Source organism: Melanerpes formicivorus, unplaced genomic scaffold, assembly GCF_026170545.1.
Source record: "Melanerpes formicivorus ecotype bairdi unplaced genomic scaffold, bMelFor1.0.p_v2 SCAF_50, whole genome shotgun sequence".
Classification (NCBI taxonomy): Eukaryota; Metazoa; Chordata; class Aves; order Piciformes; family Picidae; genus Melanerpes; species Melanerpes formicivorus.
Window position 1 is genome coordinate 1,725,008 of NW_027142402.1, and position 26,446 is coordinate 1,751,453.

The window sequence follows — 26,446 nt, forward strand, 5'->3', positions numbered from 1 at the left end:
ATTTAAGGAGGAGAAGGTGCTGTGGACCAAGGGAGGTGAGACACACAGCTTAGCAAGGCCAGTGAGTGAGGGTGGAGAGCTAGGCCAACAGCTAGCAATTCCTACTGCCTCTCAGAGGAAACTGAGCAAGAGGAGAGACCAGCCTGCACATTCCAGGGAATGCCTTCTATATCTTGTCCTGAGTTTCTGTGCTGTTCATTTCTCCTGCAGTAAAATCAATGACTGCACCCAGTGAGATGAGTGCAATATTGAATCAGTAAACCAAGATGTTTTTTGAGGATATGGTTCTGTCTTTATTCAGGGCAAACATTTAAGCCTGCATTTCACTTTGAGCTTACACAGGGCAGGCTGTGGAATCTCATCCTGCTTAAATAAAGGTTTCTTCTTGTAGCATCTAGAAAAGAAATAGGGATCTCAGCTTCCAGCTAGTGATCAGTTTGTTGGGCTCTTAAAGGCACATCCTGACTTGCATTTATTTCCAGTGAAGCCATATTCATCATCCCAGCACGAGGAATGTTAGCAGAATTTGATGTCTTTCTAAAGTGGCAGTGGAGCTCTTGGAATGCTTCTACTGGAGTTGATTCTGTTGCCATCCTACACATGTTCAGCTCAGTTGCTTAGAGAATTTGATAGTCTTGTTGCTCTGCATCTGGTATGATGTCCACTGGATCCTTACTGATGAGTCTGTGTCCAAATTTATATCTAATCCACCAGTTTTATACTGGCTTTGAACTTTTGTGGTAGCTTCTTCGTGGGCTGCCGCTGCTGAAGTCTCACAGCAATTGAAAATGTTCCTTCATTGCTGTGCTACAGTGTTAGAAACAAAGCTGATCCAAATTGAAACAAAACAAACAAGAAACCCACCAAACCCCCAAAGTCTGCATTTCTGAGCTAGATGAGTGTATTGTACTTCTTTGGAGCTGATTTCAAAAGCTGTTGTCTAGACTCCAGCTACTGCCAAGTGCTGCTTCTGGAATATTGAGCTTCGGATGGCGCTTACTCAGCACGTCATTCCAACTTTTTGGTGTGTTGCTGCCTCCTTGTCAAATATCAGCTTCCCTTAAAAGCACTTTAATGCCTGGAAGATAATGAACTGTTTGGCAGCAAAAATATTTTCTGACTAATTTTGGAGCCCCTGCATAAACGACTTGGCAGCAGGGATGGCTGGAGCCTATTACAGTGGCTACTTTAAAATTGGGATGGGTTTCTGCTGGAGTTTTGAGACCTCTCCTTGGGAGAGGCATTTAAATGTAAAGGCACAGTTTCCTCTTTAGCAGCAGCTTATGGGCTATAATGGTAGAACATTTTTGCATTTTTATGTTTAGCTTTATTGTAAAGAGTCTTGGGATGCATTTGCATGAAAGGCACTGTATAAGCTCATTTTGTATGGCGTTGTATTGTATTGTGACAAGTGCAATAATCTCCAGGTTTCCTATCCATTAAAGAACTAATTTCACAGCTCACTAATTATGTGAATGAGAAGGGGAAATAGGTCCTCTTTTCTCTAAGGTATGCTGAGCAGATGGCATAGCCTTCATTTCCACCAGCTGAATCTAAGGTCCTTCCTTGCTTTTGGTTCCAAGGCTTGCCTCTGTTTATCAAATAGAGCAGAAGAGAGATGTCAGCTTCTTGCACTGCATGACAGTGTGCTCCCAGAGACTGTCTCCATCCTTGGCTAACACAACACAGTTAGCACATACCAGGTCTAAACAGCCTACTTGTTTAGGATGGGACATTAAAACAAATGTGCATTTTAATGCAGTTCTCATTTGCCTCTGGTTTAAGGAACACAGTGGTTAGGTCTGTCCCAGGAATTTCAACTGACACTCATTTAGAAGTTAAATATCTTTAGCACTGTACCTAGTCTGTGATTTCCAAACACAAACCCACTATTTCTTAGTCTGTGCATTTTCCTTCATAGCTAAGGTTTTGCTACCTTGCTAATCCTTTTTCCCCCCTTTTCTCTCTTTCTCTTTTTCATTACTCTTGGAAATAACTCATTTGAATCACTCTACATAAGGTGACTTATATATTTCCTCCCTCCAATTCACTGCTTTTTTGAAGCAACCTGAGTCATCAGAGAGATCAGTGCGTTCTCCTGTGACCCTGGAAGGAAGGGAGGGAGGGGAGGGAAGGGAAGAAAAAAGGAAGGAATTCAGAAGGGAGAGAGGAAGGGAGGAATATGGAAGCAAGGAAAGATGGAGGGAAGGAAGGGAGCAAGGCCTTGAGCAACCTGGTCTAGTAGGGGGTGTCCCTGCCCATGGCATGGGGTTGGAACTAGATGATCTTTAAGGTCCCTTCTGACCCAAACCCTTCTACGTCTTGGTGCCAGGGCTGCATTTTGCAGTGCTGCAGAAGCAATCAGCTGATATCCTCAATGTGATGAGCAGGGCAGGTTGTGTCTCCCTTGCCTGCTCTGCTGCTGTGTGTTTGTGTGCTGATGGCTGTGGCCTCATTCTGGTTTCAGACGGATGCAGCCCTGATGTATGATGCTGTTCACGTGGTGTCAGTGGCTGTCCAGCAGTTCCCACAGATGACTGTCAGCTCCCTGCAGTGTAACCGCCACAAGCCCTGGCGCTTTGGCACCCGCTTCATGAGCCTCATTAAGGAGGTAAGTCGCTGATGAAAGTGTCTTGCTTCATTACTTTCCTTCCTCCCAACTCCCATTTCCTGTTGTTCTAACTCTACTTGAGTTTGCCCCTTTTTTATTTCTTTCAGTAGATTAGAGTATCTCAACTTGTGTAGAGCTCAGCAGGCAAGGCAGCTTTTGTGTTTGGCACTGGGTTTGCCTGAGGTATTACTTGGGTCAGAGAAGCAGAAAAAGGTGAAGTGACTGACTCCCAATAAAATTGTTTCTAGACACTTGAAGGGGTGGTTGGCTGTGCTTGAATCATTTGTGGCACAAAACCCTACGTATTTGAAACCACAAATCACAGACTGATGATGAGAAACTCGGCAACTAAATATTGGCATAAACTCAAAGGGACCAAGAATGAAGTTTGTCTCCTTGATTTGAATCAAATATTCAGGACTCTCGTACTGTGAGTCCTAATTCATAGAATCACAGAATGCCAGGTTGGAAGGGACCTCAAGGATCATCTGCTCCAACCTTTGTAGGTGATAGAGTTGAAATGAGCTGGCCCAGCACCCTGGCAAGTTGAGTCTTCAAACTGCCCACTGTAGGGCAATCCACTGCTTCCAGTGGGAATTCAGTATTTCTCATTCTATGCAAGACACTATGACAAAGAGAAATACATGCAAGGGAATATGATCCTGTATTTAATATTTGTTCCTTTCAATTCCTGGTAATTTTCTCTTCAAACACACTCCTTGGTTTACTTCAGTAGAGCTTTAGAACTAGATAGACTTGAAGTTATATATAAAAAAATGAGTGTAATGCACTTTAGTAACAGGAAGGGATCAGCTCTGGAACACTGGCACCAGTGACCTCAACTCTTTGCTGTCTCAGTGTGGTGTCAGAACTCAGCACCTTCCCAAAGCAACTCTTTATTTGAATGAAATTCCCTGGCAGAATAATGAAACCCAGAGTTCATGAAGGAGATGGAGGCTTGGGCTGAGGTGTGTGTGGAGCAGAGAGGGAGCAGCATGTGTGAATGATGGAGGAATGGAGACAAAACAGCTTTAGATCTCAATAAGAAGAGATTATTGGTTAACACAAGAAGTCATCTAAAAATTGTGAAGGCTGAAAAAAAAACACTTGACACAATTAGCAAACATTTCCTATTTGCTACAAAAGTCAGCCACAAGGTAAATCGTTTAGATTTAAACTAAAAGAAAGAAAGAAAAGATTTTTGTGCCCATTTTGGCAGAGTACAATTTATCCAGAAGGACTAAAAAAAAGGGGAGGGGGGAAATAATTGGGAGAGAGGTTTATTTCTAGAATTACTTTTTTCTTTCTCCACAGGCCCACTGGGAAGGTCTCACAGGCAGGATAACTTTCAACAAAACCAACGGCCTGAGGACAGATTTTGATTTAGATGTGATCAGCCTCAAGGAAGAAGGGCTTGAAAAGGTGTGTGAGATGTTCACCTCCAAAAGCATGGGAAACAAACCAAAATCCTATACCCCCCAAACTAGCAGCACTTTCAGTACCATTTCACTTGTTGCAGAAGCCAATAACATGCCTCTTCTCAAGCTGATACCTGGTTTCAAAGTGGTCTAGTAAAAGTTGTTAGCTTGGTATCAGATATCAAGCCCGTTTGCTTCTAGCCCCATTCCTAGTTTCAGGAGGAGTGGGGGAGCTGGGCCTGCAGTAAATAGCCACTACTTCCATTATTTAATCTAAACTCTTCCCAAATATGGGGGAAATTCATAAAATCAGAGAATGGTTTGGGTTGGAAGGGACCTTAAAGATCATCTAGTTCCAAATCCCCTGCCATGGGCAGGGACACAGCCCCTAGGCCAGGTTATTTCTCATTGCAGGACAACAGTCCAGCTTGGCGGTTTCAGCTGTAATTTATAATGTTTCTGTGACAAAAAGACTTATTGAGGGGAAAAAATATTTGTGGAGGCAATAAAAAAAGAGTTATTTTTGACCTCTGAGGCCTTGAGCAGCCTGGTCTAGAGGAAGGTGTCCCTGCCCATGGCTGGAACTGGATGATCTTCAAGGTCCCTTCCAACCCAAACCATTCTATGAATTTCCTGGTTGGTATAATGGGAAATGACCTCGATCATATTTGAAGTGCAAGGACTGCTGAAGTCAGTGAGAAGAGAAAAAACTGCACATTGATTAAAAACCAGTGCCCTGTGTGATCTCAGCTCTTCCATGAGATACCTCTTCCTGAAGCTCTTGAATGAGAGGTGATAATCGAGCATCAGATCAATACGAGGTGTTTCTAAATAAAACCTTGTGTCTGACAGGAATGGTAGCTGCTCACAAGTTGAAAATGACCAAGTTAATTACTGTTTTGTAGGTTGGAACTTGGGACCCACTGAGTGGCCTTAACATGACAGAGAATCAGAAAGGAAAACCAGCAAACATCACAGATTCCCTGTCCAATCGCTCGCTGATCGTCACCACCATCTTGGTAAGCCATCTGATTTGCTTCTGCAGAGATGCAGTTGTAGGGGAAAGCTGCTAGACTGTGCTGTGCTAATTACAGCAGTAATGAGCAGTTTGTGGCATGGCTTAGAGTTACTTAGAAATTATTCTGTCATGAATGAACTCTGGTCGGTAATCTTCTCATGGATATTTACTCGACTCTAAAATTGAGATCATTTACTTACAATTTAGAGTCATGTTTGTTGACCAGTAATTACACTTTTCTTATTGCCCAAAATGTCTGATTCCTTCACAAAGCACCCTGAGAAGGCAGAAGGTGTTGGTTTGAAGCGGTTTGGTTATTAGCCTGACGATTCCAGCCACCAAAATTTATTGCTTTTGTTTGCTAATCTAACATCACTTTCCTCCAAGGAAAGGATGAGTTTGGGGTGAGGTGGGAGTCAGTCCCTTCTCCTTAGGATCTAGTGAGAGAATGCAAGGAAATGTCCTGAAGTTACACCCAGGAAAGTTTAGATTGGATACTAGAAAATGAGAATATTTCCTTACTGGAAAAGGGGTCAGGCAGTGGAACAGGCTGCTCAGGGAGGTGGTGGAGTCACCATCCCTGGAGGTGTTCCAAAAAATGCATGGACAGAGCACTTGGAGACATGGCTTAATGGCCACAGTGGTGTTGGGTTGATGGTTTGAGTCAATGATCTTAAACATCTTTTCCAACCAAAAGAATTCTGTCATTTTATGAGTCATGGCTCTCAAAATGTGGAAGAGTTGAAGCTGAGAATCACCCTTGTCCTCAGACCAGCATAGTGTCTCGGTGCTTCTACTAACCTTTGAGGCCATCAGAATTGCAAGATATCCAGAGATGCTTTAGCAGTACTTGCTTGCATTTCAGACAGAAGTGATGCTTATCAGGGAGAAATGACAAGGCTTGAAGGAAGTCATAATATCTGAATGAGTTCAGTGGGATCAGCACAAGCTGAAGTTTGACTTAGTTGCAAAAGGTCAAAAAAGTTACTTTTCTCCTCACTGCCTGGAAGCAGAAGGTAGAGTAGGCATTAAGGTATATCTCTGGATAACGACTATGAAGCACTTTGGGTTCCCAGTTTACAGCATCCTCCCGAACAATTTTCTAGTGCTTCAATTCCCTGCTACTAATATCTTAGTCATAAAAATACGCAAGGATCAGTTTTGAATTCCATGGCAGAATTTGCACTTAGCAAACACCAGTGGCCACCAGTCTAGAGAAGGGCTTGCTGTGTTTTGTTGGGTGTCTTGGGTTTGCACTTTTGGGGTGTGTTTATTTTTCCCCACAGTCTTTGGTAAATTTAAGATTCATCATAAGAAAAGAGTAGTTTTGCTTTCCATTGTGACAAGATCTAATAGTGTCTTTGATATTCCTCATGTACCATGAAGGCAAGATGTTTCAGCTCAGCTGGAAAATAGGTTAGCACAGTCCAGAGTGGTGCAGCATTTTAAGGCTTTCACATTCTGTGCTCCGAGCCAAGTGTTTTTGCTTCAAATAGGCATCCACTCATGTCTGCTTTGCCTCACTGGAAGGGAAACTTAGTAGAGAGTCTTGGGATGCAGTGGAGTTTATTTAAAAGCTGGCTGAAGCTGAGAGTAGATTGTGGGGGAATAAAAAAAATAAAGAAAATTGGGTATTTAGTAGCCTGACAAAATGGGAAGTGAAGCTGCAGAAGTGAGCAACCGTGGCTTGAGTTCTTCAGGCTGTGATTCATCCAAACATAGTCATGACTATGTGTTTCATGACCCAAAGGATCATCCCAGGGAACCTTCCAGGAAATATCTTGAGAGATGTCAAATAAAGCTACTCATAAGCAGTCTCTGTTCTAGATAGCACTGAGGAGGAAGGTGATGGTGGTGGTTGGCCTCAGTTTCTGCTTTTAGAATATCTTGGCTCAAATGACTATTGAGATGTCTGATGTATTACATTGTTTTGACTGAAGCTAGTGGATGGCTTCCCCTCTCCCACTTGAATCTGGCAGCCAAGTGTAGGAGCCCATTGTGTGTTCCTTACAGCTGACACAAATGTTAATTAGATAGGGCAGCCTTTTAACTCCAGGATCTCTGGTGAACAGAAGCTAATGATTAAAATTCTCTGTTGTAACAGTGGCAAAGTTTGGTGATGGCTTTCCTCTTTTCATCAGCAGGGCTTCCAATTTTTTTCCCTTGGTTTTGTTTAGCCTTTAGTTCAATGCTGACAGTCATATGAAAACTCCAGATGCTTTTGAAAAATACTTATATCCATGTTGAGAGTATTCATGAAACCTGGGTGATGGCTTCTTAGGCTGGATGTTAGGAAGAAGCTCTTCACAGAAAGAGTGAATGGGGTTTGGAATGTGCTGCCCTGGGAGGTGGTGGAGTCACCACCACTGGAGGTGTTTAGGAAGAGACTGGATGGGGTGCTCGGTGCCATGGTTTAGTTGATGAGATGGTGCTGGGTGCTGGGTTGGACTGGATGATCTCAGAAGTCTATTCTATTCTAAAAATTAGTTAGAATAATTTAAAATGCAGAATTTATTGTTGTCATTTCTAGTAGTGTCTTTGTAGCCCCTTATTATGAGAGGGATCAAACCAGATGACCTTTAAAGGCCCCTTCCAACCAAAGCCATCCTGTGAAATATAACACAGCTGATAGGAATAATTCCAATAAGTTATCAGGAGTAGCCAACAGGGCTTCACTTTTGCCTTTCCCCTGTGCATTTTCTATACCTAACAAAGCACTGGGAAAATAGTCACAATATTAAAGGAGCATCAACCCCTGCACTTAAAAGCATTGGGTTGATGTTTGGATGGATTGATTGATTGATTTCCCCAAGTTGCTAAAATACTTTTCTACCCCTGCATTTTAAGAGGCTTGCAATGTCCTCTGGAGCAATGCATTTGATATCAATGTGTGATGCAACTTGGCAAGGATCACATTTGAATGTACTGTTTAGATGAATTCCTTTGGTGCATCCACCATGATTTCAGTGCCATTTTTCAAAACAAAACTCAGAATGTCTTCTACCTTCAGTTTGAGGATAAATAAAGGCTTTGGATAGACATCACCAAGTGTTAAAAAGATTTTGCTTTGCATTTGAGCTCTTTGCCCAAGTATCATGTGTACCACTTTAGGTTAAAAAGGAAGATGTGGGGACACTCATCACCACTGCTTTTGTGTCGTTAATTCTGACAGGAAGAGCCATATGTTATGTTCAAGAAGTCTGACAAACCCCTGTATGGAAATGATCGATTTGAGGGGTATTGCATTGACCTCCTCAGGGAGCTGTCTACCATCCTGGGATTTTCCTACGAGATTAGGCTGGTGGAGGATGGCAAATATGGAGCCCAGGAAGATGCCAGCGGACAGTGGAATGGAATGGTTCGTGAACTCATTGATCATGTAAGTTAACTTTTGCAAGCTTTCTGCTATCCATTTAGATTTCACCTCTGTCTATGCAAAGCCTAAAGCATGATAACGCTGCTTGAATGGGGCTAGTTTGGCTGCTTAAAGAAGCAATGAAAGGAAATTCATATCAAAGATTCTTTTACTGTAACATTTGTTTGTGAAATGAAAACCCTTCTGTGTCTCTGTTGTGCCTATAGGCAGTGTTTGTTTCTGCCAAAGCAGTTTAGCTCTTCTGTGGCATATGCCTAAGTCAAAATAATGAATATAGAGTATTCAGAGTTGATTTTTGAGAACAAATACATAGGGGTTTGTGAGAAGAAAACCCCAGCAAACCAACCCAAACCCCCAAACTTCTCCTTTGTTAATCAGTAGAAGCCAGGGCTTCTCTTCTGGGAGGGGAGGGGTTCTGAGACTTTATCTTCAAGATAAAAGTGCTTAATGTCAGCATGGACATTATATGATAGACAGAAAGGAGAGAAACACTTTTCTGGAAGCATTAACAATAGGCTGCAAGCAGAAAGAAACAAATATCAACACACACTGAAGGAGCAAAGTGATGTAATGTGCTGAAGAACATAACATTGCAATTACTTGTAAATGAATAAAGCAGGCATTGCTTCGTGTCCATCAAAGCAGGCTCTTGCAATTTGATCCTGCCAGCTGAATTCAGTCTCTTGGAAACCCTTTAGTCAATTTGAAGATTATGTCATAGTCCCTTTCTGCATGTATTTGGGTGAATTGCTTGATACAGAGACACATGATCAAAGAACAAGAGAACATAGTCTGCCTGTCGCTGTCAGTTAAAATAGGAAGAAAGGGAGACTGTTTCACAGCTAATTCAAGGGAAACCTCCTAATGATGGCAGAAACCATGTGAATAGCTTGAAGAAAAATATTCACTAATCTCCTTTCAATTTGCCTTAAGATTTTTAGCAGATGGGCAGAACATGTGCTCATCAAAATATTCCTGTTTACTGAGAAGGTTGTTATCTTTCTGCTCCTCTAGTAAATAATAATCTGGTATTGCTGCTGCAACAAACGCTGATTATGCCTCTCCTCACACTTTGAAGAAGAATGTGTGGGAGTACTATATTTATATTATCTTTAAATGTGTGCATGGATTATACCTATTATCCAGAGAGAGAAGGCAAACAGCTCTCGAGCTAGCCTGTCTGTGGCTAGGCATGTGTACTTCGACATGTGGATAAACGCACAGCCATGCAGAGCTGTTAGGCTTGATGGCTGTTAGGTGGTATCAGCATCTGGAACTAATTTGCTCTTACTGAGGTGGATATTGGGGAAGGATTTCTTATATTTCTTCTTTCAGAAGCAAAGAAGAAAAAAATAAATCACTTTTTGTGTCATGCTTTTATTATTCATCCCTAAAGCTTTTTTTGAGCAAGTGCTAGTGTGGCTTCCCAAGCGTTTTACCAGGGAAAGCTTGGAAGGGAATGCAGTTGAAGAAATTGCAGCAAACAGAGACAGAGGCTTTTTCCACTCCTTTCCTCTTGCTAACAGAGTGAAACATGTTCTTTTATTCCCCATAGATACCATAGAAATGAAGTTAGATTAAACCTGATTTTTACCATTTGAAATAGTACTTATTTAGGAGTCAAAAAATGCATTAAAAACTGTGTTAATGCATCACAGAAGATGTGGGCTTGTAAACCCTCTTCCCACCTGGTCTGACTTCTGAACCTGCATCATATCTGTACAAGTATCTCACAAGTTCTCAGGTGTGACATCTTTCCTTTGTTTTTATTCCTTTATTTTTTTTTGCCTGGTTTTCTCCTCTGATTTTGTCATTTATTTGAATGCAGGCAATTGGTTTGTTTATATATATTTTTTAATGCATCTGTGCATGCAACCAGTACATTTCATTAGCAAGCTCTGCTTCAGACCTCAGAACTGATGAGCAAGACTTCAGAGAAGAAATCCAGCTAGGCAGTTCACACATTTTGATGTTTCCATAAGGTTAATACTTCCCCTGGCCCCTCAGCTGAGTTTTCAGTCTTTCTTTTCCCTGAGACAATATTCTTAAAGTGTAAAACAAAAAGGATTTGTTCTGCATAAAGTGATGCAATAAACTCAACTACAGCACAGGAGGTTCCACCTCAACATGAAGAGGAACTTCTTCACTGTGGGGATCCCAGAACACTGGAACAGGCTGCCCAGAGAGGTTGTGGAGTCTCCTCCTCTGGAGACTTTCCAGCCCTGTCTGGATGTGTTCCTGTGTGACCTGTGCTGGATTCTATGGTCCTGCTCTGGTAGGGAGGTTGGGCTGGAAGATGTCTGAAGGTCCCTTCCAACCCCTAACATCCTGTGATCCTGTAATGTTTCTTTTGGCAAGGTAAAACGATTCAGCTACATTTTTCATCCTGAGTTTCTAATTAAACAGACTACAGGAGGGAAAAAAAGAAAGGCCAAAGCTCTGGAAGTTGCTGTAGCATTTTCATCTATCTGAAAAATACCTTTAGTATTTATCTGCTTGTTGTGTTTGAAGTGGCAGACACTTGAGTTCAGAAAGAAAGAATGCCATGGTCTAGGATGCATCTTTACACGGGTAGTGTGTGACATCTGCAAGTCAAGAATAAATCAGATGTGTAATCTTGGTACAGCATGTGTGCAGAAAGGAAGATGCAGAATTATATAGAGATGACAAACACCAAACAGGATCTGAATTTTAAAATAACTGGTTTAAGTCTGTGCTTAGTCACTTTACATAATTTCTTGGACTCAGAAGTGTAAGTGAAATGAAGCTAATGCTGTCTAAACTGAGCTTGGCATATTGTGTTCAGGCTGAAGCTTGCAATTCTGTAGTGTGAACAGGGTTTGAAGCCTCTCTGTCAGGCTTTGTATGTTTTCAATCTCTTCTCCCGTAGTTTACTCTCAATTCTTTGATTGCTTCACTCAGTGTTCACACATGCCATCATTCTGATACTGGTCTAGTTTCCTTTGAATAAGTGGTAAATCCTGAAAGTGCAAAATGAGTTTGGTGATTCCTTCCCTCTTCCAACTGCACTGTGATGAATTCCTGTTGGAAAAGACAGTGGTCTCTAGCTGCAAATGGAAGAGAAATGTTCCCTAGGACAGCAAGTAGAGAGGTTTCCCTATGGAGAGAGAATGTAAGTACTGCCGGGCAGGGTGGCAAAGTAAGTGTCAAACAAATCCTTTGATGGACAACAGGAAGGAGCAAGTGACTCTGAGTGTAGTAGATGATTTAACAGGCTTAGAAGTTATGTCCAGGGAATTCTGGAGGGATTCAGTTCCCTTCTATTGGAACTTGAACCCACTAACGTGCCAGGGGTTCTGGTGAGATTTCAACCCACATTTGTGCCTCATAATTGCAGCACTGATGAGAGAGAGATGTGGACAAAGTGTAACACTACAAAGTGAAAGGAGTTTTTCTTGAGTGTATGTGATTCCCCTGCCTGATGCTTGGGATGCTGAGGAGTCATAGAAGAGACCCATAGAATCACTATGGTTGGGAAAGTCCTTTGAGATCATCGGGTCCAACTGTCAGACTCACACTAGCATGCCCACTAAATGTCTCCAAGTGCCATGTCTACATGTTTTCTGAACACCTCTAGGGATGTGACTCCCCCAGCTCCCCAGGCAGCCTGTTTCACTGAGGGCAGGCAGGGTTTATATACATCACAGTAGAGTTGTGTAGACAACAACCTCCTCAGGGAGGCGGTCAAATCCATATAGCCGGAGGTGTTTCAAAGAGGCAGAGATGTGGTGTTGAGGGACATAGCTTAGCACCAGACTTGATAGAGAATGGTTGGACTGGATCTTAAAGGTCTCTTCCAACCAAAACAGCTACATGATTCTATGATAATGTCTCCTTGTCCTGTGCAGGTAGTTAGCAGCATGTGTTCATCTTCATCATTCTAAATGCATCTTGGTGAAGTGGTTTTGCATTGCATCCTGGTCAGCTGCTCTTCTGAGAACCTTGAGTCCATCACTAGGCTTGGGTCACAATATTTTGCCTTCATTTTGAGAACCTTTCTAACCAATCTCCTGATGTTGGTTCTTAACATTTTTTTGCATCTACATATTTTTAAATGAAGACAAAATTGTTTGAGACCCTTTCAGAGAAAGGGTTTGAAGGTCTGGAAGTAAGGCTAAAGGAAACTTGTTTTGCCAGCTGTGAAATTTTAGTTAGAACATCACCAAATAAATTATATTCTGGGGAAATGTTCTAGATTTTTATCTGAGGAAATCTCAGCTCAGTATAGAAGGTATAACAACATGTACTAAATTCTGAGCACTCACACAAACCTCTGTTGGGTTTTAATTTGAGTGAGTATCACCAAGAGGAAGATAAATACACTCAGCTCAGCAGAAGCTCCAACATTTTACTGGTCTTTAAATAGTTTCTTGCCTGCATAATCTATAAATCTATCTTGGATTTGGAGCTTCCAAGTCTTTGCTGGCAGCTTTCATCCCAAAATGTCTCCTTCAGCTATAAATATTTCTCTTTTTTTAATAATAATTATTCCTTTCCTTGTGTAAGTTTGCATGAGCTACATGGAGCAGGTTTGCATAATCAGAGAGGAATGTAAACTGTCATTTTAATACATAATGGGTAGCACTTAAAGAGGAGTTTAAGCTCCTTTGTAAGCTGAGAATTCAGGCTGCATTTCTGACACATTTGTTTATTCAAATCTCAGGTGTAAACTCTCATCCAGAACTGAATTTAAGGATGAAAATTTTAATCATGACAAACATGTTGTGTATATGCCACAAATCTGGACTCAGGGCCTTGGGGAGATGGTGTTTGGAGGGGTGACTTTCCATAGAGCACACTGCTCAGGTCCTTGATGGGGAGATGGTGTTTGGGGGGATGACTTTCCATAGAGCACACTGCTCAGGTCCTTGATGGGGAGATGGTGTTTGGAGGGGTGACTTTCCATAGAGCACACTCCTCAGGTCCTTGATGGGGAGATGGTGTTTGGAGGGGTGACTTTCCATAGAGCACACTGCTCAGGTCCTTGATGGGGAGATGGTGTTTGGAGGGGTGACTTTCCATAGAGCACACTGCTCAGGTCCTTGATGGGGAGATGGTGTTTGGGGGGATGACTTTCCATAGAGCACACAGTATTTTGGCAAGTCTGCAGTTAAGATACAGTTAGTGCTTGAGACAGCAACTCTGTGAATATAGAGATGGCAAACTGAATGCCTGCTGATTCCTGTGGAATATTTATGATGGTTTTCCCCAGTATCTTGGTATTTTCTTTTCTTTATCTACTTTACACAATGCCCTTCCCAGCCCCCCTTACAATCTGTGTACATATAAAATACTACTGTTTGAGTTTGGTTTTTTGGTCTGCTTGTATTTAACTTTCTTGTGTTTTCCTTTTAATTTTCCCTTTTTCCTGTTGTATCTCTTTAGCTATTTGAAGGCTTATCTATTTTGAGTGATTTTTATATATATGTTTATTTCTTGGTATATATTTATTTACCTTGCAGGCTAAGCCTTACTGTTCTGTACCAAACCATTTGTCTCTGAATTTACAGTAATCATTATTAGTTGCATTTTAAGTTATTTAGGCAGTTTCAAACCACAAAGCTTCTATTTAATATTGGTGCTCCAACTCCTTCCACTTACTTTGTGCCATAATTATTTGACTGCTAAGTGTCTGTAACACATTTTTCATGTGTCTGTGTCAAATACTCATATCATCTTCCAGTTATTATTTGCCTGCTTTCTTTTCCTCATTAAGTAGCATTTCATTTCTGTGTGAAATCTGTCCTGGGGTCTCTAGGATAATTTATGATGATAATTTGTTATATGCCAGAAAATACCACTTGTGCTTCCTGTTCATTTCAGTCTAATTGCTAATTCATTAATCCACATCTTCAAGTGCTCTGACCTTTTATTTCCAATGCCATTTGTCACGAGTTAAATAAGCAGCAGGTGTCCCCCCTGACAAGCAGCTAACCACATCTCCTCTGTTCCTTGAGCTTCTGCTTTTCACTCTAACCAAGCTGAATGTATTCATGGACTTACAGAACCTCCCTGCAAATTCTTATCTTGCATGTCTGAATTTATCAGTGCAATTCACTCAAATTGTGTGCACTTCACTTTTTTTTTGGTATGCTTTAGGGTGAAAGATCTTCTACATCATCACAGAATTATTAGCTACAGCTTTACTTCTAATTCAAGTGAACAGCCAAACATTGGTGTCTCTACTCACAAGATGGCACTTAATTTGCCTGCTTAGTCACTCCCTAACAAAGGCTGTGTATCATATTCCCATGGAAAAATGTACAAACAGATCCTAGCTCAGAGTAAATGTTATGCAGAAAATAAGTTTCAGATAGCATGCAGCAAAAGGTATTGCAGAAAGCCATGAAAAAATCCTGGTGACATCAACACAAATGTCAGAGAAATCCTAAGCCAGGAGCTTAGTTCCTGTGTGCAAAATGTGTGAGTGAATTCCATGAGGAGCACAGTGGGAGTGCATATAGGAATTCCCTCCTAAACTGCAGGCAGGGGAGGTGTAACTGATTTCAACTCCAGGACAAACCTGAGAAGTGGTTTTCAACAGAAGAGCAGCTGAGAGTGAACAATTGCTCATTTACCAAAGAGCAAGAAACTTGCACACAGTCTGCATTTAGCAAGCCCCAGCAATGTTTCCATAAACTTTTTCCTGATGGTCATAAATGTTATTAGACTTCTTTGGTTTTAAATGCTGGTCATGCTTTCTGTTTCCCAAATAAACTTGCTTGGAGATTGTGAAGTGCATTCTCTGGTATCTGAATTCTATGATTCTGTGACTCTAGAAGTGTATCAGACTTTGACTGGAAGGTTTTCTCCATCAGTACTCTGAGATGTGTGTTTTTTTTATCCTGGTCATCTGTACTCGGAGGGCTGTGTGTTTGAAATGTCTAGGGAGCAGGCGTAAGTGAACCTTGCCTCCTTGTTCACTTAACTACACTCTGCCTGCTTAGTGTTTCTTACAGCTGGGCCATCACACTTCCCTAATTTGAATTGTCACAATTTTAACCACCACAAAAGCTGCTGAAGACTTTGCTAAGTAAAGAACTCTCCACAGTGACATAAGGATGTCCAAAGAAATGAAAAAGCTTTGAAACATTGCCAGTAAAACGAACCTGAGCAACACCTCCTTTTGGTAACTTTTGGTTGCAGTAAAGTTCTGTGTGTTGCAGTGGTGTAGGAAACAGACCCTACAGAGAGGGTGAATGCAGAAAGTGTCACTACCCCGTGAGCTCTAGGCTGAAGATGAAAGATCAACTATTATTGAGGATGCACTGTTCAAAGTAATGCTTGAAAGGTTGATAGGATACCAGGTTGGAAGGTACCTCAAGGATCACCTAGTGTTTTTAATTGTCTCTAAATGATGCTACATCAATTCAGCAAGCAGGAGGTAGCAGCAATCTGTTTCCTTGCTCACAGGGAGAAGAGAGGTTTAGATATCAGCCTGCCTAGTGCACGAACAAAGCTCCTCCTTGCAAAGTTTGTGTTTTGCCTGATCTGCTTGTCTGCTTCAACCTGTTTCTCCTGACTCATGGCCTGTTTCTCTCTTTTGTATTTCTGTTAACAGAAAGCTGACCTTGCAGTTGCACCATTGGCCATTACCTATGTCCGAGAGAAGGTCATCGACTTTTCCAAGCCCTTTATGACTCTTGGAATAAGTATTTTGTACCGCAAGCCCAATGGTACAAACCCGGGCGTCTTCTCCTTCCTGAATCCTCTCTCCCCTGATATCTGGATGTATATTCTGCTGGCTTACTTGGGTGTCAGTTGTGTGCTCTTTGTCATAGCCAGGTAACATGCCAACTTTTGTGATTTTTTTGGCAATTGTTATCACCTTTTACTTACTAATAATTGTCAAAAGTCACAAAAATGTTCTTGTTTCGTACTCTTGTACTTGAACTTCATGATGTGTAGAAGAATATCTAATGAGGAGGGTTCATTTTCTCCACTGCTATCCTAACTCTCCACAGTATGTCACCAAGTGCTGGGTGTCCTAGCTAGCTTTCTCCTTTTATCTATGAATCTAGGGACGCTAGAAAGTTTCTGAAATGCCTTCCCTGGTTGTGCTGTGTTTAGGAAGGTGAGGATGGACACAGTTTTTTGTTAGCCTGAGTTCATTAGATGTTGTGGTGATTAATCTCAACTTGTGTGCTTAGCTGCCCACATTAATCCTAGACAGAGCAGGTTGATCAAAGAGGTGGTGGAAGCCCCATCCCTGGAAGTCTTCAAGACTAGGCTGGATGGGGCTCTGGGCAACCTGATCTAGTGGGAGGTGTCCCTGCCCATGGCAGGGGGGTTGGAACTAGAGGATCCTTGAGGTCTCTTCCACCCCTGACAATTCTGTGTCCAAATTCTGCCCCTACCTGTTAAAGAAACCCTAATTGCTTTATGCAGAGTAGTAGCCTAAAAGCAAGGCCACAATATTTAGGTGTGTGCTGGGTAAAACCCATGAGATCCTTCACATCATTTAAAGCTCCAGGTGGGAATGGATTTGGAAGCATGATCTATTGAGCTTTCAAAGTGAAGGAGCTCAATACAATAATCCTTAAGTTATAAACTGAGATACAGAGCTCACTTTTGAATCTGTTTTCTTCAACACAGACAAGCAGGAAAACATTTTTGTCAAATTCCCATATTATGTAACTTTTTCCATGTTAGGGAATTAGGACTGACTCCAGATGCTCACAGACATGTGTTATCTGTTGTATCACTGGCTTTGCAAAGGAGACTCAGAGCAGTAGAACAGTGATTCCCACTGTGTAGATGTGAGCTCTTTGCTGGTAGCAGTCACTTTTAAATGCATGTGTTTTTAAATCAAATACTTATAAACTACACAGACTTTTACCTCTTCAATAAGTTGGGGTTTCCCCACCCCCAATGCTTGACTTGATAATGCAATCTCAGCCCCAAGATTTTTATGCTTTCAGTCTGTGGTGCCCAGCTGACAATCTTTATCTATTTTTCTTTTCCTCTTTTGCTCTCATTGTATCCAAGAAAGATGGAGAGCTCTCACATCAGTCTGCTTCAGTTGGGGAAACTCTGTCACTGTTCCTCTGCTGAGGGGAGAGACAATGTTGTTAGAAACTGGTTTAAAAGAGATTTAGCAAGATCACCTGTACATAAAGTCCATGAGATACTGAAGTAATACAGATCACACTGAAACACAACTCTATAGTGAATAACTTCTCTTATGTGCCTTTTGTGTTGAGTCTACCTTCAACTTAGGTTGAAAAAAAAACCATTGCCTGAACTCTCAACTGATGTTGGAAGTTTCTGGGAAGAGCAGTAGATTTTAGTCACCTATACATCCAGAGAGTAATTCCTGAGGTGTCCCCATGGTGCAGAGGCTTCTGAAAGCAGAGCTGAGCATAAATCCCAGATGTTACCTTGTGCAACACCTCGTGTGAAATATTTATGTGCGTGCCAGAAAGTTTTAAGCACGTTGTTATTACTGAAGGACATCCTCAGCACGATGCACAGCGCTTTTGACAGGCAGCTCCCAGGACTCTTAGTAAGAGTTGTGTGGCTGAGCTCCTACTTATGCTTTGAAAATGCCTGGTCATATTTTGTAGGAAAGATGCATTTTCTGGAAGCCCTTTTTTTTCTAATGAAGGTATTGAGTCAGTTGTTTCACTAGCAAAGCTGGGACAAGTGTTTCTTTTTAAGCAGAAGCACTACACCATAGCTCAGGATTGCTGAATTGCTTTTTACTTGTCTGGTTTTGTGACCAGCACCATAAATTCCTGATGTACTTGGAAGCATTGTCTTCATTGTAAAGCAATAGCAAATACACTTTATACTGAGCAGAGGAGTTTGGTTTTGTATAGAGTAGCACATAAAATACCTTATTTTTTTACACCTAAGTTTATATCAGCTTTCAGATCTAGAGATTTCCAATGCCTCTTAACTTGTACAATCAGATATTGATAACACTTAGAAATAAAAGAGCTAGGGTTTTTAGAGTTGATCTATAGATTTTATTCCTAATGCAGGATGATTTAATAGTATGTGATAGCATTTTCTAACACAGCAGTTCAGTTAGGGAAATGGGTCTAAGCTAGAAACAGATCTTCTGCTTGATACTAAAGAGGGAGAAGACCAACAGTCGAAAGAGCCTTTTTGAATGCAATTCCCAGAGTGTATCTGTCAGGTAAAGGGAGGCACTGCTGACTGAAGCATGGTAGTGCAGAGGACTTTGCAACCCAGTGCTGACTGCATTTACAGTTCAGCTCCAGTTGAGGTATTTCAGTTGATGTATTTTTTTTTAGTCCTGATGTCATGAATCTGTTGGACTGTGTGCCACTAAATTAATAGGTTCCACCTAGAGTGTCTTATTAGGATTCCTGTTTCATAAAAATCCTTCCATAATGAATGTTTAGCTCCCAGTGTTCCATAATAATTACTATGTGTTCAGTAAAAAAGGTGTGTCTGTGTTTGGAGCAGTACTTGGCATGTCTTTTATGATATGATGTGTTGTAATTGCAGCTCATCAGAGTACTCAGTGTGGAATATTTAGATGTAAACCTCCCATTTTGGTGTCAAATGTTTTGTGATTTGGTTTTTATTTTATTCTTCTTTTGCCATGTCTTCTGAACAGTGCTGGAGTGTAAGAGCTTGGTACCTTGAAAGTGGGAAATAGTTCTCTTGTGGTGCTTGGGTTTCACCAGTTTATTAGTGGTGTGGCCATGCTTGAGGAAGAAAATAGTCAAAGGCTGAAGAATCTTTGAGAGAGAGAGTTGCCAGAAGAGTTTCATGGTGTAACATGCTAGGCAGAAGTGAGGAAAAATGAGAAGAATAAATTAGTCTTGTCCTTACTCTGATTTGGGTTTTCCATCTAATGTGAGAAGCAGATATAAAGAGCTGGAATCTTTGCACACTCAACAACTCAAAAAGCTAAAGAGAGATTTATTTGTGAGCTGGAGGGCTCTTTAGTGTCATTCTCCATTTATAGTTCCCTCAAAAGGAAGGAGTCATCTGGTGTTGTGGGTGCTGCAGGTGTTGCACTGTGGATAGAGTGAACACACGTGTTGTGCAGAGTGTTTCCCTCAGTTGCCATTCTTTGTGGGGAATCACAGCAGCTGATGTTTCTCCAGATGTATGGAAACGTTTTGGTTGTTTGTTGTGATTGTTGGATCTGAGTAGTTATGGTGGCTGTCTCAAAGTTCATTTCCTTGTCTTACAGGCTGATGACTGCTAGATAAACCCAGTCTGCTTGATGCTAAGCCTATTTGAACTGAGAAAGTCACGTTGCATTTCTTTCTCCTGTGGCAACAGCAATAGGTCTGATTCTGATGCTAGCTACCATTGTCTTTGTGCCACTGTGAGCAGTGCCTTGTGTCATCTGATGTCTTGCTGCACTCCAGTTCCAATATCTGCCCTTTGTGCCTCTGCCTTAACCCATTTCTTTAGAATCCTAGTTAAATCACAGTTTGTGAGATTACAAGGAAGGCTAAGACTGGAGTGAAGTGTACCAACTCCTCCTTGCAATTCTGTCAAGCACACAACATTTCCTGCTCTGTATAAGGAAGAAATGAGTGGAATTTCTTTTGATTTCTGTCTGTTGGTGCCAACCATTGCTTTATTTCTATGAAACATGTGGATTTCCTGCACTGTTTTAGACCAGCTTGTCCCTTCTTTTCCATTAGTCTGTGTACGTGAAACAAGAAGCTTCCTGTTTTTGATCCCTGCACAATCAAAGGTTTTGGGAACTGGAGGATACTTCCCATTCTGCAGAGGCAAGATGAAGAAAATCAGTTTGATAGTTTTACAAATGCTAAATATGTTTGACTTATAGAAGTCTTCAAATTCATTACTTGAAAAATGAACCTTCAGCTGGCTTTCCTCATGACAGACTTACAGCTTTTAGAGCCTCTTGTATAGGATGTAAAGCATCCAGATCGTCTTGAAGCTGTTCTGAAAACACAGACTGGAGACTAATCCACTTAGTTATTTTTATCCAATCATTTTGTACCTGATTTAGTGAATTTCAGCTATTCCCTGCACACTGCAGGATTTGTCTCCACTGTGGTCTATTTGCTGTGATCATGTCTGCCTGCCATAAAGCAGCTGACTCTTAGGTGCCTTACCTTCATGACTGGAGGAGATACACCTGCTTTAACATGATGCTTCACCTCTACAGATCAGCTATGAAGCAGGCAAACTACCCTAGGTAAAATGATCCACTGGTGGTTGGACTTGATGGTCATAAAGGTCTTTTCCAATCTAAAGTTCTTGTGCTTCTTATTCTGAGCTGTCTGGAGTATCAGTAACTATTCCGTCGATGAACATTCAGCTGTGTCCTAGGTGCTGAAACTGAATCATGGCTGATCACTTTGAAGGGTTTGATCCACCTTTCTGCATGGTAGTACTTCTGGCTCTCTGCTCCCTTCAGCAGAATTCTGTTATCCTCCTTCTCCTAAGTCAAGCCCTCGTGCCAGTTCCAGCTATCAATGCACTTAGCATCAACTCTGTTTTCCATTTCCTTGTCAGCAGTGACAAAAGCACAATGAACATTGCCCCTTCACCAAATTAGAGTTTTCCTCTTGCCAGCTGGGATACAACACAATAACAGAAGGCTGGAGTTCTATAGATGGCTCCACACATTTATCTTCATCTTTTCTGTGAAGAAGGTCAGGCATAGGCTGCTGCTTCCAACCTGAGCGGACTCCTGAGCATTTTCTCCCTCTGGAGTGCATGCATACCCTTTTACATCTCATCAGTCTTTGTCTTTTTTTCAAGTTTTGATCAGTTGATTCCTGTCCTTGAGCTTGTCTGATTGCTTTTCCCCTTCAAAAGTATCTCAGTGGGAAGGGAGGGATGGCAGAAGGAGAGGGAGCTGCTTTTCCAGGAACCATGGAGCTGTGGTTACTGAAGAACTACTCTGATATTTATTCAAGTAGGAAGTCAGAATATTTGCCCTTTATTTTTAACAAGCATTCTTCCTGTGAGAATTTTATCTCCTGAGGCCTCCCTAGAGAATGACAGCATATGTTCTGAGGTGTTTGCAGGAATGGATTCATCATTTAACAGGGCAATCCAGATGGCAACCTTGAAATCTGCTTCTTGTACTATCTTAGTTTGCAGACAGTTTTGCCTGGGTTACAGTCCAGGTGGGGATACTGTCATTGGACTAGGAATTACCCTGTAAGTAGACATGGATAAAGGCATGCCAGCAACCCCCACCCTTTCCCAAACTGTCCCATAACTATTTGAAAGTCAGAGATTTTTATTTCTGTTAAACCAGGTTGCAGCTTATGACCCTTAGCTGATTGCTTCCAAAAGATTCTGCACAGCCTTGCTGCTTCTTAGAATTGTTCCAGCTGAAAAGCAGACCCTTGTTAAATGCTGGACATGGTCTTTGTTATGGGAAGATGGCAACTGTGCCAGCCTCTGGAGCACTGGGTCTTCTGTCAAGTGAACCAGGCAGATTGCAGGACAAGATTTTTTTTCTCTCTCTTCAGTAGATGTTTATTAGCTACTGTTTCTGTAGCTACACACACAAATATCCTAGCATTATAGCAGAAGGTCCTAAAAAAAATCTTCCTTTCTGGACTAAATTTCTTCTTTCCATCAGGCCTGGAAAAGTTCTGGGATTTTTAACACTTAGAGAGAATTTCAATAACTGAGGTTAACATAAAGGAGATACCTTAATATCTTATTTTTACACTCCTGAACAAATTCCCTGCTTTCCACTTCTTCTGGTCTGCTCTGCCTTACAGCAAGGAGATTGTGCAGGCATCTTGCCTGCACAGCAGTCACTGGAAATGTAAGCAAGACCTGCACGTGGCTTTTCAGTTTGCCTCTGGGGTATTTATGGAAAGTTGTGCCAAAACTCCCAGTCAGCTCTTTCCTACCATGATTCCTCTTCTTTGCCTTTCTCATTTACATGTTGCATTGAGTAGTTCATTGCCCAAGTGTGTCAGGACCTCCTTATGTCCTTTTGAACCTGGTATTTGAGGGCCCAAAGGCTGCTCACTAAAGCTCTTGGAGAGGATTCAGGAGGATAACCTGTCTTTCCTAGTAAAATCTTCCAAGTTTTCATTGGTGAATGGCTTCTGAAATGAGATCACTCAGTGGCTTCTCCCATTCTGAGACTTAATTGAGTCATAGAACAATTCTGTTCATTCTGCTCTGTGCTGTCTGTTGATAGACATCTGCCTGAATGCCATTCACTGATCTAAATCACTATTTCAAGCCACCTGTGGCACTTTGATAACTGCATTTGCATTCCCTTTGCTTCCAGGAGGAGCAGGGGGATGCTGGAAGGTATTACACCATGTATATTACCGTTTCTTTTCACACACATGGAGTCTTAGTTCCTATGTTCACATGTGAGTTTACATGCCCAGTTTTCTGTGATCACTGCCCATTCTGTGTTTCTAAACTGGTCACTATAAACCTATAGAGCATGGAGTCTGCTTTGGAAGTATCCCAGCAGTCAAAACAGTGACACTGATCATAAGGAATTTGTGTTTATCTAATTGGGTTTGACTACAACCAAAGGAGCTCTCATCCACCTCATTTAGTGCCTTGGGTAAACAGCTTCCAGAGGGGCTTCTGAAGACTTCTGTCAGTGTTGTATAACATCACAAAGCAATGTTTGATATCTGCCATGGACTGTGATGTGTGAGTCTCTTTGTGCCATGTTACCATCCATTAGCAAATGGTCCCATAGGCCTTGCTGAGAAGGGTAAAAAGCAGTCTGAGGAGCAATGTCATTTGGTGTTGAAAGATCCTCGCTTTGTTGGAACATATGCAGTGTTTTATCCTTACAATTAACAGCCCTTGCTAATTGCCAGCACATAGAGTTGGCATTGCTTGTGTGAAGCAGTTTACTCAGGGGGGGAAAAAACCCCAAACCCTGAGTCTCCAGAAGAAGTGCTGAATACTCTTTTCTGATACTGGATCACTGTGCTTTGTCAAAACATTGTCTCCTCAATATGTGACAAGAGAATCAAAGAAAAGACGAGTCTAGATTTGGCACTCTGTGTATTTACTTAGCAAATCACAGCATGGAGTAATGTTAAATGTGCCTGAGGAGAAGGGTTTCTCTGCAGAGATTTGAGTGTTTTCTGATGCTTTTGAGGGGAAAAAACCCAAACAGCAGTGGTTTTGGAGGTAGGGCAAAGGAGGCTTATTTGCTTTATTTGGGGTTTTTAACAGGGGTTGTGCTGTGGCATGGATAGTGTCAGTGAGGAAAAGGAAATGGTAACTCTCCCCTTTAATGCACAGTAGCAGTCTTGTCACGAGCTGTGCAAACCCATGTAGTCCTCCAAGCTGAAGAACAAAATACAAGAATCTAGAGGAATGGGAACAGAGTCACTAAGCAGCTAAGAAGTGCTGTCAAAAGATTTTTAGACTAACAGGATACAAGTTGTGATTTCAAAATGTAAAGTTAGCTGATTGAGTCCTTTTTAGCCCCAGTGACTGAACTTACAGGCTGCCTATATATACCAGAAAATGAATTCAGCCAGCAGCTGAGCTGCTGTGTTGGACTGCTGGCTTTTGTCCCCCCCCAAAATATCAAACCAGAGAAGCTGATGTAGGAGACATTCTATTTATTGAAGTCATTTCATGCATCCTGCTCGGAACACCTTGACTTAACACTGAAGGGTTTCCTCGAGAGTAATGGTTATGGAGTTCTAGTGATAGGATGATAAATGGAACATCAGCAGTCGTGATTTCTATTTGCCCTGCTTCTGGAGGGCCCAGAAACGCATCACAGTATTGAACAGGAATGGCTGTGAGGATTGAAAGGCTGCTGTAATGCTAAATGAGCCAAACATATGAAAATGAGCATTATTGGCTTGCTAAATATGTTGACCATATGCAATGAATTTCTTTGTCATTTAATGAAGAGGGAGACATAAAGCACTGGAAGCAAAGCCAACCTGATATGGTGGCTGTTAACCCTGCAGAAAATCCTAGCTACAGATGTTCAGAGGAAGAGCAGTTTCTGCAGGGCAGTATTTCAGAGGCCTCCTTTGAATTTTCTGGGTTTAGGATTACTTGAAAGCCAGGAAAAGCTGGGTAATGAGAGGACTTCAGGGATTTTCAGTCTTTTATTCTTGCACATAGACCCTGTGTCGTTGTGTAATGTTCACACAGATGCAACCTGAAGTTACTCTGAGATTTTTCTAACAGAATAGGCGAATGTCCAATTATTGGGAGTGCTGTAGAATGTCAGAACACAAGTTGGTTAAAAATTAATCATCAGTTTCATACTTCAGATACTGCAAATTTGGCTAAAACCAACTTCTCTAAATTCCTCTGACTCTGTCATCCCTAACCATTGGATTCTGAAAATGTGCCAATAGAGCTATATTGGAGGGAAAACAAATCAGAGAAAGCAAGCCCCAAATGAAAATAAATGTACAAAAATCTTGCTTCTAAGAAGCACAGAACAAGTCTTCATTAGAGGGGGAAAAAAAGAAATATTAGACTGGGTGTGTGGTTAAATGTTGCACATGAGACCAGAAGCATATGTTTAAAAGAAGCAAGGAAATAGATTGAGTCTATTTCTTGGCTTTAAATGCTATTCAGTATCTGGAGAAAAGTAAGAACTGTAAGTTCCTGTAGGCAACAAGTCTGAGAACTCTTCAGCTCCTGCTTATCTTTCTGATTTAGCAGAAGTTTGCCTGGCTTCTCCAGCCTCTAATTCCTGAAGAGGAGGAGTTATTTAAGCACCAACAGGGCCTAACCAGAAATGAATCTGAAAACAAGGAGTGTGGGAACTGCTTTTGATGCTGAAACTAAACCAGTAGTGTGTCCTGCCAGCATCTCTGTTTTATCTGTGGAAATCATCCTGTGTCCATTCTAATGATGGTGGAATTGCTTCAGTGTAAAGCTCATGATGGAAGTTTCAGACTTAAAAACAGAGGGGAGCCTTTTTGGCTCTGTTGTAGTATCTCCACAAGTTCTGCCTGTAGCAGCAAGAGCATCATTCTGACATGAAAACAATTATACCATTTGGAACTTTCCAGCACCCCACATCAGTTAAGGCATTTGATTTGAGTAGAAGATAATAACCCTTCCCAATATCAAAATATCCATCACCTTTCAGCATGACAGGGAAAGCTTGAGATAGAAATAATTTGCCTTAGCCTGGCCTGTTCTGGCACTTTCTGTGGTCTGTTTGGTTCTGTTTTGTTTTGTGTGGCTGTTAGATGTGTGTGGCACCTGCACTTGCCAGTTAGGACTTGCCTAAGGCTTTACAACAGGTAATCTCTAGCTGTGAGTACCATGAAAGTGACATCAGCTTGATGAGATCACTCCTACCACTTCACCAGACTAAAGACAGCAAACCACCCAGAGCTGCTGCCTCTTCCCTTCCTCCAAGAATGGCTGCATGGAAACATTTCATGGGGTAAATAATGAGGTGGTGGCTGGCAGAAGTTTGTACAGTTTCTTCCCATTCTCCAAGGTGTTTAAAGAAGCTTTTGCCCTTTCCCATGAGAGACAGCTCTAGTTTTACACAGAACAGGATGTCTCTGTGATACTAGCTTATTGTTGTAGAAGCAGAGATGTAGTGCTCCTGTACCAGAGCACTACCACCAGTGGTACAAGACAGTTTTCAGCTAATGAGTGCTACAACACTTAGTTCATGTTGTGGAGCAGTTTTCTTGGTAGGTGCTTTGCAGGGAAAATTAAGAAGGCTTGTGGTGTGATGTAGGTTCAGGGAAGTTCCTCTGACAGCATTCCAGGCTTAGAAAACTCTCTCTGGGTTTGTGGCTGGCACCATGTAAACGATGAGCCCTGTCCAGAAGAGAAATGGAAGCAGTTAGCAGAATTGTGTACGTTGCTCTGCTTTGCTGTGCTATGTCAAGTTGCAAAAAATACCTGAAAAAGGCTTTTAATGAGTTCTGTGTATTCTCCATGCACTTCCTTCTCTGACTTTCTCTTGTTTGCTCTCCCCTTCTAATACATGGGCATGTTAGAGGAGAGCGAGTAGTGAAGCATGTCAAAATCCTGGTCAGTGTGCCCTTCATTTACTGCAATGAAAGGAATTT

At 41.6% G+C, this 26,446-nt stretch overlaps 1 protein-coding gene across 6 annotated transcripts in view; it reads left to right on the plus strand.

Moving 5' to 3' along the window:
* GRIK2 (glutamate ionotropic receptor kainate type subunit 2) overlaps positions 1 to 26,446 on the plus strand; it is a 203,657-nt gene that overhangs the window by 91,623 nt on the left and 85,588 nt on the right. For all 6 annotated transcript variants that reach the window (XM_068160442.1, XM_068160443.1, XM_068160447.1 and 3 more), the window contains 5 exons: positions 2,468 to 2,611; positions 3,926 to 4,033; positions 4,935 to 5,048; positions 8,220 to 8,426; positions 16,006 to 16,229. In XM_068160442.1, coding sequence (XP_068016543.1) covers positions 2,468 to 2,611; positions 3,926 to 4,033; positions 4,935 to 5,048; positions 8,220 to 8,426; positions 16,006 to 16,229 — 797 coding nt within the window. The remainder of the gene's footprint in view (positions 1 to 2,467; positions 2,612 to 3,925; positions 4,034 to 4,934; positions 5,049 to 8,219; positions 8,427 to 16,005; positions 16,230 to 26,446) is intronic.